The 12,582-nt window shown below is 49.9% G+C and overlaps 1 protein-coding gene across 1 annotated transcript; it reads right to left on the minus strand.

The window, feature by feature from the left end:
• Positions 1-731: 731 nt before the first annotated feature.
• On the minus strand, positions 732-6,909 carry HMOX1 (heme oxygenase 1). The gene is made up of 5 exons (XM_042889586.1): positions 6,775-6,909; positions 6,395-6,515; positions 3,734-4,225; positions 3,125-3,233; positions 732-1,484 (listed from the first exon to the last, which is right to left on the minus strand). Exons 1-5 carry the CDS (start codon positions 6,804-6,806, stop codon positions 1,348-1,350), a joined length of 891 nt encoding a protein of 296 aa, XP_042745520.1. The 5' UTR covers positions 6,807-6,909; the 3' UTR covers positions 732-1,347.
• Between the last annotated feature and the right edge of the window lie 5,673 nt (positions 6,910-12,582).

A 12,582-nucleotide genomic window follows, 5' to 3' on the forward strand; every position in this document is an offset into this window, starting at 1 on the left:
TTTATCACAGATAAGCAGTGCTTCTGGAAGTTGTAAATGGAACTGTAACTTTGAGCAAGCGCTTTAATTAGGCAAAAATGGCAAGTGGTTGGTACTGAGACATCAGTAGGACAAGAGGAAAGGGATTTCAACTAGAAGAGAGGAAATCCAGTTATATATTAGGGAGAAACTACTCAGAGGGCTACGAGGCACTGGCACAGGCTGCTCAGAGAAGCTGTGATGCCCCATTCCTGGAGGTTCAAGGCCAGGTTGCATGGGGCCCTGGGCAGCCTGAGCTGCTGGGTGGCAGCCCTGCCCATGGCACAGGTTTTGGGCTGGATGGGCTTTATGGTCCCTTCCAAAACAACCCATGATTTTTTTTCCACCTTGCTGGACTTGGCTGTGTGTGTGTGCCAAGTCCTGGCAGAGATTGGGGTTGTGTAGCTGGCACCAATGTCTCCTATTGCATGGCTGTTCCCCATCTGGTGGAGCTGTGAGGTGGGATCAAGGCCTGATGCATGCTTGGTATCTGGGCAGTCAAAAGTTAGAGGTACTTTGTACAACCACAGGACATTGTTTTATTTCTGTAAGTGTGTAGAAGCTGAAGGTGTTGGAGAAGAGTGGGAACAGGGCTGGTTCTCAGAGCTCCCACCTCTCTCTGTTGTAACCACTGCACACAAAGCTGGGAGGCAAGAAAGACTCCTCCCTCCTCCCCTTTAACAATGGGAAACACCAGGCTTGAAGACTTTGAATTGAATTTTGAAATTGAATTTTATTATGTATATAAATTATATAGTCAGATAAAAGAATGACACTGTATCTTCAACAACCATTGTCTCTTGAAAAAAAAAAAAAAAAAAAAGGAAAGAAGAAAAATGATTGGAAGAAGATTTAACACAGACCTGCTAGTGTCATATAAAACAGTTCTATAGCCCACGGGAGCTGCGTGGCTCCACAGAAACAGTGATCACAGTGTTATCTAGCAGTATTAAACATTGAGCAAACAGAGCTCCAGGAGCTGCGTAGTTCTGAGGCAAGACCGGTGTCAAAGCTGCATTTCTCATCCTGTGGGATTTTTGCAGATAATCTGTAGAATAATTGCAGCTCTTGGCTGTTGGTTTTAGGCTTTTCCATCCCTTTGTCCTGGTGGTGATGTTGTTAGTGTGTGAGGAGAGCTTGCAGAAAGCAAGGAAAGGGCCTGGAGCCTCTCGCAGCACTCTGCTTTCTGGGGAGAAAGATCTCCAAATATTAGTGGTAGAGCTGAGATCACAGTGCCCAGTCGAAGGGAATTTCCCTTGGAAGGACTGGGGAAGGTGGATTAGTTCAGGGTGAGGGAAGGCACGAAGAGAAGGCGAAGATCCTGCTCTCTCACATGGCAAATAAGCCTACAGCGACTGTGGTGGCAATGAAGCCGAGCGCCAGGATCCACCGCACCAGGGGAGAAGTGGTCAGCATGTCTGCCTGCATCCTGCTTGTCCTCTGGCTTTCCTTCCCAGCTGCTGGACCTGGTACAAATAAGAAAAAATGAGCAGATGAGGACAACAAGAAGTAAGCTGCTCTCCCCAGTGCCAGAGCAGACCTGATGAAGCTGTCCAGGAGAGGAGGAGAACCCAGAGCATGGTGAGAAATCAGTGGCAGAAGTTTCTGCTCTCTCAGGCCAGATGAAGAAAGGCAGCAGCCAGACTGACACAGGTGTTACAAAGGTGCACAAGCCTTCTGCCTTGTCTCCTTGAGGAGACAAGGACTCTTCCCTTGTCTCCTCACTGGCTTAGAAATGCACTGCCTCACTTCTCAAGGGACTCATTCAGACCCCTGATGGGTGCGGGAGACAGACAAGTAAATACTTAAGATAAATTTATAAAGGGCATTTTGTCTCCTGTGTCTCATTGATACAACTGGTTTAAGATTCTATGAATCATAGTATCCACAGAGTTCATAGAAACAGAATCACAGAATCATTAAGGTTGGAAAGACCATTAAGATCACCTAGTCCACCACCAGCTCATCCCCACCATGCCCATTAACCATGTCCTTAGTGCCAAATCCAATGGTTCTGGAACACCTCCAGGGATGGTGACTCCACCACCTCCCTTTTCCAATGCATCACCTCTCTTTCTTAGTACACAAAACAAACAGTCACCCTGTACAACTCCAGAATGGAATTCGTCAGCTGACACCATTTCTTTTTTTTTTATTTTTGGAAACTCCTATCTCTGTAGGCTTATTGGGAAAGGGGCAGCAAAGATTCGTGGAGAAATGTTACTGCCCTTTCCAAAGAACTTGCTTTAAACTTCCTTAATGATGTGCAAGACCAGCATACTTCTCATTTTTTCCATGAGAAAACTGCTTCAATCCAACATGCACTGAAAAATCTCCCTTTCAGCTTCAGAATGAGTAGATGATAAGGGCTTTCCTACTAGAAGCACATGTTATCAGTGAAACTGCTCTCTTCTGTCAACATGTGAGCTTGCTCATAACTCACTCAACAAATCAGGCTCCATAAAAAGCAATTGCCTTTCTTGCTCAGGCTATGCCCAGTTCAGGATCAGCACTTGCCGGTAGGTGGAGATCTTTGCAAAACTGAGCCTGTAAAATCAGCCTGTAAATTCCCCACTCCTGAGCAGGCTATTTTTGCCATCCAGAAAACCACACTAGTGCTAAACTCAGCACTCTTTTCCGGTGCTATTTTGAATAAACACCTCTGAAAGGCAAGGAAATGATCAGTGGAAGATTTGGACCAAAAAGACAGACTCAAGCAAGGCTGTGCGCCAAGAACCTTTTGTCAGCATCCCAAATGCTGGGCCCAAAATTACAGTCTGTGCTTCTGTAAACTCAAGGCCATTTTTCTCTGGCTAATGAGCCTTACCATTGCTACAACCTATAAGGAGGAGGAAGGAGTGTCTTCTTGTACTGCTCCCTCACTGACACCATGTCTGGGAAATCTATGTATGCCATCCTCACTCTGTCATGTCTAGAAGCTTTGCCCATATCATAACCCTTTGCACTATGTACTGGCTGCTGGTGAAGGCTGGTGCAAGCACCTCGCTCTCAGTTCTCAGTTGATTTTACAAACAACAGCAGAGGAAGGGAGGAGAGCCAAACTGCAAGTGGCAATATTAAACACCTGCCTTTGGGAATGCCTTACCATTTTCATGCGATTTGTTAACGTTCCTCGTGCGAAGCTCTGCCTTCGGCTGCACAGCATGACCATTCTCCTGGCTCTTGGACACCAACTTCTGCAGCGCCTCAAACACCTGAAAAGTAAGAACGTTATCTCATGATGTGACTTCTTCTCCTTTGCTTTCGCTGCTCTCCTTGCCCCTGCTCTAGACACTTTGGGAACTAAAGGAAGATAGAAGCTTTCAACCCAAGCTAAAGAATCATAGAATCGTTTGTTTTGGGAAGGACCATTAAAGATCATCTAGCCCAACTGCCCTGCACGCCAGGCTCTCTGGGCTTTTTGCACAGAACAAGCCTGTGGGATCTGCCTGTTCCCTTTACAAGTAAACCTCCAGCTAAGCAGAAGGCTATTGCATGTTCTGTTCAATCACCAGAGGAGGGAGAAGAGCCTTTCAGAGACCTGCTGCTTGCTATGCTCCCAGTCTAGACAAGTGCAGCCATCCAACTCTAGGCTGCTGTAACCCACAACTTCCCATAAGCTTCACAGCAGAAATACCGGCTTTGCCATTCCCTGTAGCTGTTATCTTATTTGGGAGAGGGTGTGGGCAAACAGGGTTGGCTGGTTGTTCCTCACCTGTATATTTAGCAGGAATGCTTTCTTGGCTTCCTCCAAGACACTTTTCTTAGTAGCATGATCCATCTCGAGGGCGTTCATGCGGGACCGATAGAGCTGTTTGAACTTGGTAGCATTGGAGACTCCATCGAAGGTGAAGAAAGCCAACCCTTCTCCAGTGCTTGGCAGCTGGAGAGCCTTCTGGGCAATTTTCTTCAGCACCTGCCCCCCAGACAGGTCTCCCAAATAGCGAGTGTAGGCATGGGCCACCAACAGCTCTGGATGCTTCTTGCCAACGTAGTGGAGCCTCTCAACATATTTCTGGGTAGCCTCAGGGCATGGAATCTCTGCCCTCCAGTTGCTGCCATAGAAGTACTCCAAGTCTTTCTCCAAGGCAGCTTTCCGGTGCAGCTCGGCCGGAAAATAAACAGGAGCATAGACAGGGTTGTCCTTGTTACGTTCAATCTCTTCCTCCAGAGCAGAGTAGATGAAATACAGGGATGCCGTGACCAGCTGAAACAGAAGAGGGTGAGCTACAGGTGCATCTGTCTGCTTTTGGGACAAATCCCACTAATTAAAAAGTTACTCATGCGCACACCCAGTATTATGCTATGCAGCATATCTGTTATGTTGCAGGTTTCCTGCGTGGCAAATGGAGATAAAAGGGGCACTGAGGGCATCTAGCCCATTTCCAGCAGATGCTGGCCTTACCTACCCTTAAAAGCTGCTGCCTTCACTTACAACTTAAAAGTTCTCCCAGCTTGACATAATGGAAGCTTAAACCACACCTCACCTGTTCTCTTCATCTCCCCAGTCAACACAGAGAGCATTCTCAAAGGCACATTTCTTGGTGCACTGCTCCAATCTGAATGCTTACAGATGGATGTGATTTCCCTCTGTGGGACCCTGTGAGGTGACAACCCACCCTGCTAACGTTGCAACCTACTTGTCCTGCTGGCAGCCCACCATCCTGGGACTGGAGGCACCCCTTTGCCTCATTCAGCCTTGGAAGAGGGGATGCCTCTTTTGTTGCCCTAAGGAGACAAGATGTAAGGGATGGGAGGCATCTGAAAGATGCCTTTGTGAAGGATCACTGTGCAGCTATGTGATCATCCCTCTGTTTTGAAACTACTGTTATTGTTTTTCCCAGCTTACATGCTATTTTCCTCTATCTGCCAGCTTTTCCACGTGGCATAAGACAATCTGGCTGTTCTTCCCTTCCACGGACCTTCTGTTTGTAGAGGCTGTGTGCATATCTATACCTACACCAGTTCTTGCTTACAGTGAAATCCCTTATTGGCAGCAAAGTGTAGAACATGGAGGTACAGGTGAGTCAGGTTTGGGGGAATTTGAGAGAAAGCAGCTTACTGTCCCAGTAGAGAAATCAGTACTGCAGGAATGATTTCAGCTTTTTACCATTGCAAACAGAACTTTGATACACACACAGGCAGTGACTTTGTTGTAGAAACTGCTATTCAGATCCTAGGAGTCACATGTCAGGGCAGGTAAATGGGTTTGCCAAGAAAGTAAATAAGAAAAAAAAAAAAAAGTGTTTTTAAATAATAACTCGTTATCCAGCTTACTGGAAACGAAACAGAAACGTTGCCCAACCAATGAAGAAAAATTAACTTGGCCAGTTGTTTTAAGTGGGAAAGGTGGCTTTTGAAAACTGCTTTTGCTTTTCAAAGCCCGGGGTCACGTCCCACTTCCCATCACTGGGTAAATATTTCCTGGGAAACTGAGCCGTGCTCCTGAATCTCAGAGGCCTTTCTTCATCACCAACTTGTCTCAAAGTCCACTGCCCAACGAGTGCCCCATTCCTAACAGCAGGAAGTCAGCGCCTGCCACTGAATTCATGCTTGACTAAGTGCTGTGAGTACAACCTGTCAGAAATAAATGGACTAATTTCTGTTCTCGTGGATTTATTTATCAAGGAGCCATTCAACAACAAAACAATTAAACCACGGGTCGGATTGCTGGCTGTTATTTGCAAAGGTGTGCGTCAGGTCCTCTGGCCTCCCGGGAATTTCTTACCCAGGTGTTTGCTTTGTTTTTGCTCACGGCTTTGTTACGTGGCTCAGATCCATCCTGTCCCTAGCCAGGATAGATGCAGACTAGCACCGGCATATAGCTCTTACATTTCAAGAAAAGCAACAGGCTCCTACCTGCTGGCAGCAGACACAGCTTGCTCCAACTCATTCTGCCTTTGAGCAATTCCTCCTGATCCCAGCTCTGCTATAACCCCAGTGACAGCTAAAACACTGTCAAGTGTGCTGCCAGAGATGAGCTCACAGCCTCACTTCATTACTATTCCATCGTTATTTCTAGCTGTAAACGCTTAGAGCATTCTCAATTCAGTATGCTCCATGCACAGAATCACAGAATCATGAAGGTTGGAAAAGATCTCTAAGATCACCTGATCCAACCTCCAGCCCACCCCCACCATGCCCACTGACCATGTCCTCAGTGCCACATCCACACGGCTCTGGAACACCTCCAGGGATGGTGACTGCACCACCTCCCTGAGCAGCCTGTGCTGCTGCAGCACCGCTCTTATGGAGGAGAAATGTTTCCCCATATCCAACCTGAACCAATATCTGCCCACTGTTCTACCTCTATTAACTACGTGACAGTAATTAACGCACAGTCCCCAGGCAGCTCTGCCGTGCTGTTACACCCTACCTTGAACTCGTGGAGGGACACCTGTCCCTTCTGGAAGTTCTTCATGAAGGGTGTGTTCTCCGCCTGCTCGTGCACCTCCTTGGTAGCTTCCTTCAGGAGCTCCGACAGGTCCTGGGACATGCTGTGAGAGGGAGAGCAGTAAGACAGATATCAGCGCTGTTGCTCTGCTCCAGCTAAAGGGACCTTAGGAAAAGGGGGAGCCGGGGGCAGCAGGAGAAGGAGCAGAGCCGCGGATATCAGTGCCAGCATTCCGCCCGCCGTCCCGAGCGCGGAGCACCGCCAGGACGCATCCAGAGGTGGGAGGAGGAGCGCGCCTGAAAGCAGGGGAGAATACAAACTGCTGGCTGAGCGCTTCCGTCTCTTCCCCGTCCCGATCTCACCTTTCAGCGCTGTGTGGCTGCGAAGTTTCCATTCTTCTCTTCCTTGTCTCGAGCCTCTGTTTCCCTGTTGTTTCCTCGCTTGAGCTCTCCTCCCTCTCCCGGGACGCGAAGCGCTGCGTTTTGTAGCCCGGCTCCTGCTCCCAGCTTTATACGGGCGGGCCACGTGAGCAGCACAGCCGCTGACCTCATGTGAGGCTTCTTGCAACACGCTGCACTTCCCTTCCTGCTGCTGTGCCCCCCGGCCCCCGGGACGGCTGGGAGGACAGGAGGAATTCACCCCTGTGACAGCTCAGCACCAACAAGGGGATGCAGCTTCTGCAGCATCTGTCCTAAAAAGAGATTGGTGTCAGTGTTTTATCACCCTGGGGTGTGAGCATCTTTAGAGCCTCTAAAGGCACGGGGAGCTTTGCTGCCCATGGGACGAGGAGCTCTGAACTGTGGGGTGGGAACATTCCTGCTTCATGGAAGGAAGCACAGCAGGGACCCTTAAAGCTCAGCCCTGCCCAAAAGGACTCGGAGATACTGGTGGATGGCAGCTGCACATGAGCCAGCAGCGTGCTCTCACAGCCCAGAAAGCCAACTGTGTCCTGGGCTGCATCCAAAGAAGTGTGGCCAGCAGAAAGAGGGAGGTGATCCTGCCCTTCTGCTCTGTGCTGGTGAGACCTCACCTGGAATACTGTGTCCAGATGTGGAGTCCTCAGTACAGAAGAGACATGGATCTGCTGGAGTGTGTCCAGAGGAGGGCCACAAAAATGGTCCAAGGGATGGAACACCTCCCAGAGAGGACAGGCTGAGAGAGCTGGAGCTGTTCAGCTTGGAGAAGAGAAGGCTTCTGGGAGACTTCAGTATCTAAAGGTCCTTTCAATATCTGATTGAGCTGTAGGTCATTGCAGGGGATTTGGACCAGATGGCCTTTAAAGGTCCCTTACAACTAAAATGATTCTGTGATTCCATGACTCTGATTCTTTCCTCACGCTGCACAGGTGTGCCTGCACTGATGCACAAGGATATGCTTTCCTTTCTCCCTTATACAACAGAAATACTGAATTGGCATGGAACGTGGACCCTGCTGTGAGCAGCACTGTGTGTGAGGTGATAGAGGACAGCAGTCCATCCCCTCAATACCCTGGGGGTTGTCACATCTGCAGCATGCAGGAGACTGCCAAGGTGTGATGCAGGGCTTTGGGGAAATCGAGGCAGGCTGCAGATATTTGCAGTGGCAAATAGTTTCTCTGGTTTAGGACAGGAGAGTTGGACAAGGTGCTCCTGCTAGTTGTTGGCTGCCCCGCTGTTTTGTCTGCTGCATCAGCCAAGGAGGCAGCCCGCAGATGTAGTGGGGTCCCTCTTCCATCTGGAGCTATGCTGGAAGCTCAGCTAACCAGGACGGGAGGTGCATCATTCATCTGTGCTTTGGGAAAGCACAAATTCTGCCTTGGAGCCAAAAGAGTGGGGCACATAAAGCCATCATTGCTCCGCTGCCGTGGGCTGGAAGGGAAGAGCAGGGAGGGGGGTCTTCTGTCTATCTGTCCCCTGGCTTTGGGTGGGCCTCATGTGTCCTCTGCACAGCTGGGCTCAGTGCTGGGGGTTGGAGCAGCCTGGAGGGATTGTGCATGCACATGGCTCTGTGCTGGGCTGACATCTGGCGACTGTGCACACTCAGGAAGGATTACTCAGCGCTCCCAGCCTGACTCAGCCATGCTTTTCCTGTCTTGCTCTGCTCTTTAAAGCTACAGAGCATTCTAGCAAAAGCTAGCTCTTACCCCCAGGCTACTTACTCCTTATTTTGCTATTGAGTAAAATACGTTTATTGGGATGTCCGAGTCTTTGAAGCAAGTGTGAGAAAGCCTTTAACATCCCTTGGCGATTAGAGAGAGGCCAGTCCTGCCCAAAGACATCGATGCCATTTTTGCCACTGGACTTGCTCTGAAATGAGCACTTTCCACTGGCATCACGTGCTTGCAGCACAGTTCTCACTTCTTTCAGTGAGCCCTGTTTGGACATGGGAAGCTGGAACACACTGAGCCTATAGTTCTGCTGGGGGGAAGAAGGAAAGATATGAAACTGAATGATATTATTTGTCACATGACTGTGAAATAATCTGAAAAACTACACTCCCCAAACCATATTCCTCCTTTCATCCATGTTAAGCAGCTTCATTTCTTCCTAAGGACTCTTGAGCTGCATTTAGGCCAATGCATTTTCCCCATCTGCCCACTCCCCAAAAGCTGTGTGCTTGGATGCACTTAAATATATGTCCAAAATGTCCTCCTCCTTACTTTTCCTGCAGGGCAGAGGTACATGGAGAGGTAAGACTCAGGATAAGGGAGTGGGTATCCCATTGTGTCATTGCCAGTGTAGGCAGGGCACTTCTTCCCGGGAAGAACTCCAACTTTCTCATAGAGTCACAGAATCACAGAATCATTAAGGTTGGAAAAGACCTCACAGATCACCTGGTCCACTGCCAGCCCATCCCAACCATGCCCACTGACCATGCCCTCAGTGCCACATCCACCTGGTTCTAGAACACCTCCAGGGACGGTGACTGCACCACCTCCCTGAGCAGCCTGTGCCACTGCAGCACCACTCTTTCTGAGAAGACATTTTTCCTAATATCCAACCTGAACCTCCCCTAGTGCAACCTGAGGCCATTACCTCTCATCCTATCACCTATTTGTGCTCTGAGGTGTCCTCCAGTGTACCATCTTCTGCATCTGGGCATTTGCCTTCTTCTGAGATTGTCACAGGAAACAAGGTCACAGGAGCCAAGGCACAGCTCAGTCCTCTGTGAGCAATTCCATGGGAGCAGGGAAGCACGCCATGCCCCAGGCCTGGTTTGTGCCTGACTTGGTTGGGGTTACTGGAGGCGGAGAGGCTGTGAGGCCAGGTTCCTTACTCCAGAAATCGGAAACCTTGCAGTGAGATGGAGGGAGAACTGAAACCAGGCTGTCATCAATTTTGCAGTCGCTGGGCTGGAGCTTTTCTGGCTTCATCCAGTGCTCTGCAGTGAGGGCTTGCATTGCTTCCTCTCTGCTTCTGCTGTGCTTTCACTGATCAGTGGCTGCACAGTGCCGGAGGGGATGTTGTTGTGTGGGACTGCTGCTGAGTTTGCCTGGGGGATTTGTAGGAAGATAAATCAAGCAGCCTGAGGCTGATATTTGTGATAGTGATGGGCTTAAATACCTCTATCTGCCTGTCTGAGTCTTTGAGAAAACGTTTAAGTCATGGGATAGGTTAGAGGAATGGTTACCAGCAACAGAAGACACTGAGGAGTCACTGCTTCCATCAGGGGAAGGGAAATGTGGGAGATTGAAAGGGACAGACTTTTTAGCAGGATCTGCTAGAATAGGACAAGGGGAAATGATTTCAAACTAAAAGAGGGGAGATTTAGTTTGAATATAATACAGAAGTTTTTTCTAATATAGGTAGTGAAGCTCTGGAGCAGGTCACCCAGAGAGGTGACGGATGCTCCATCCCTGGAGACACTCAAGGTCAGTCTGGAGGGGCTCTGAGCACCCTGATGTAACTGTAGGTATCCCTGTTAATTGCAAGAGAGTTGGACTAAATGATCTTTTAAAGGTCCCTTCCAACTTAAATGATTCTATCATTCTAAGATTTTCCTCTTTATGGGTCTAACAGCTTGTCCTGACCATAGGTTTCACAGTCAGAACCCTCTGGTTACACTGTCTGCCCCAGAGTACAAAGCTCTCCTGCCTTCTGGAAGTACTGCTCCTCATTTGGCTCTGGTGCATTGCTTCTCAGCAGCTTGGCCAGTGCGAGGAGGAACCGCCTGATCACAGCCAGTCTTGGCCAGATGGATGACCAAAACCATGACACAGCAGAATTCAGCCTGGCTGGGAGGGGGGCTGACTCAGCAACCAGATCTTGCTGCGTGATAGAGAGGGGAAAACCCCCCACAGCTGCGATACCCACGTACAGCTACTTGTGGAAGGAAAGAGTCACTGCTGGATTCCACAGGACGTGCTGTGTGCTAACTCGTGTTTACCAAAAGGAGGCTGCCCTGGCAGAACAGATTGTGCTCGCTGCCATCAGCTCAGAACAACCCGAACCCAGATCAAAGATACAGGTGGAGCACAGCGGGGGGGAGCACCAAGATCCACGGGGTCCTTCCTGGGGGGCTGTGGTGGTGGCACCTCTGGGGGACAGATGCTGCTGCTCTGCACAGACCCCATGCAGTGGCCTCAGAGACGGATGTGGTGGGGGATGGACGTGCGTGCTGTATTCTCGGGGTGACAGAAACAGGAAGCGGTGATTACAATACGCATTGTTCCAGAAGCATGGATAAGGGCTTCCCCTGGGGCTTGGTGCTGGTGGGGACAGACCCTTCGACCTGCTGGGGCTGGGGTCTGCAAGCCACAGGGAAGTGTGGATGGGAGCAAGGCAGCTATCAAATACAAACACTAAATAGCCCTACGTGAAGCAAAGTGCACCCTGATTGAGACACGGGCATGCTGCGAGTGGCTGCATTTGAGAACTCGCACGTAGGCACTGAGCTGGACTTCGTACCGCAACTCAGTGGAGGGGAGGAGGCAGACTGGAAACCAAGTTCTGCAGAGAGTGAAACCCCACTGTATCCCACTGCTTCCAACAGCCCACTACGTGGCTCCCAACTGGAGTACAGGAGGTGCACTTCCCATGCAGTGCTGAGGGGCTAGGGTTTATTTCTGGAGATTTCTCCGGTCATCCTGAGGAATGGGAGCAGGGCCAGGAACAACAGCTGCAACCTCAGCACAGCCTGTGGAAGCCGCCCTCCTGATAAACAGTCTCACGTGGCTCCTCTCTGCCATGACTCAGCAACTAAGAGCCCCTCTGCCGCAGCCCAGAAACATTGCTCAGCAAAACCCAGTGACCTGGCGTGACCCTGACTCAGCAGAATGGCTTCTCCGGGAAAGGGTGAGTCAGCATCTGTGGGAGCTCCCACCCTGCGGGCTGTGAGGTTTGAGGGTCTGACCCAGGATGCAGGAGATGCTGGAGGACTGGGACAGATCCTGCTCCTTATGGGGGAAACTGGGGCACAAATGGGGTGTGGGATGTGTGCCTGCTTCACTGTCGGAACACACAGAGACATGGTGAGCGTGAAGGAGCATTTTATTTCAGAGCTGGCACACAGAGTATGCTGAACTTAAGGGGCTGATCCAGAGTGTTTCCCTTTTGCCCCTTCCCCTCCCTTTTTCTTCATTTATTGCAAAAAAAAATCACTCCAGGGCAGGTAGGTGAGACTGTTTCCTAACCTTGATGCTGCTTGCAGGGGCTTTCATTTGAAAGCAGAAGACGAATGAGGAGAAATAGGCCCTGATCTGGTTTGTCAGGTGAGAAGGCAGCTGGCACATAACTACAGAGCAGGGACATTTGAGTCCCAGCTTCCTCCAAAGCCCTGCATCTTGGTGCAGGGTTTGGTCTCAGAGAGCCCCATATGCTGTGATCAGTGTGACAGAGCAGGAATATCCCCTTTTTTGGAAAAAGCAGGCATCTCCCATGACTTCTCCCATTGGGAAGCCGGTCCCTCTGTGTGGCAGAACATCCTTGCCTTCATGCCCAAACAGCGTTTGGAATGGCAAGCCCTCAGGGCTGTGGCCACAGCTCTTAAGCTAAATAATCATAGAATCAAAGAATATCCCTAGTTGGAAGGGACTCATAAGGATCATCAAGTCCAACTTCTGGCTCCACACAGGATTGCCTAAAAATCAAACCAGGTGCTTGATGCACCTCAGGACACTGTTGGCCCTTCTGGGTGCTGGGGCCAAGGGCAAATCCTGCCCATCTCACCTGCTTCCAGCCCCATGGCCTCTT

Source organism: Lagopus leucura, unplaced genomic scaffold (assembly GCF_019238085.1).
Source record: "Lagopus leucura isolate 7727_CA_CO unplaced genomic scaffold, USGS_WTPT01 Super-Scaffold_100159, whole genome shotgun sequence".
NCBI lineage: Eukaryota > Metazoa > Chordata > Aves > Galliformes > Phasianidae > Lagopus > Lagopus leucura.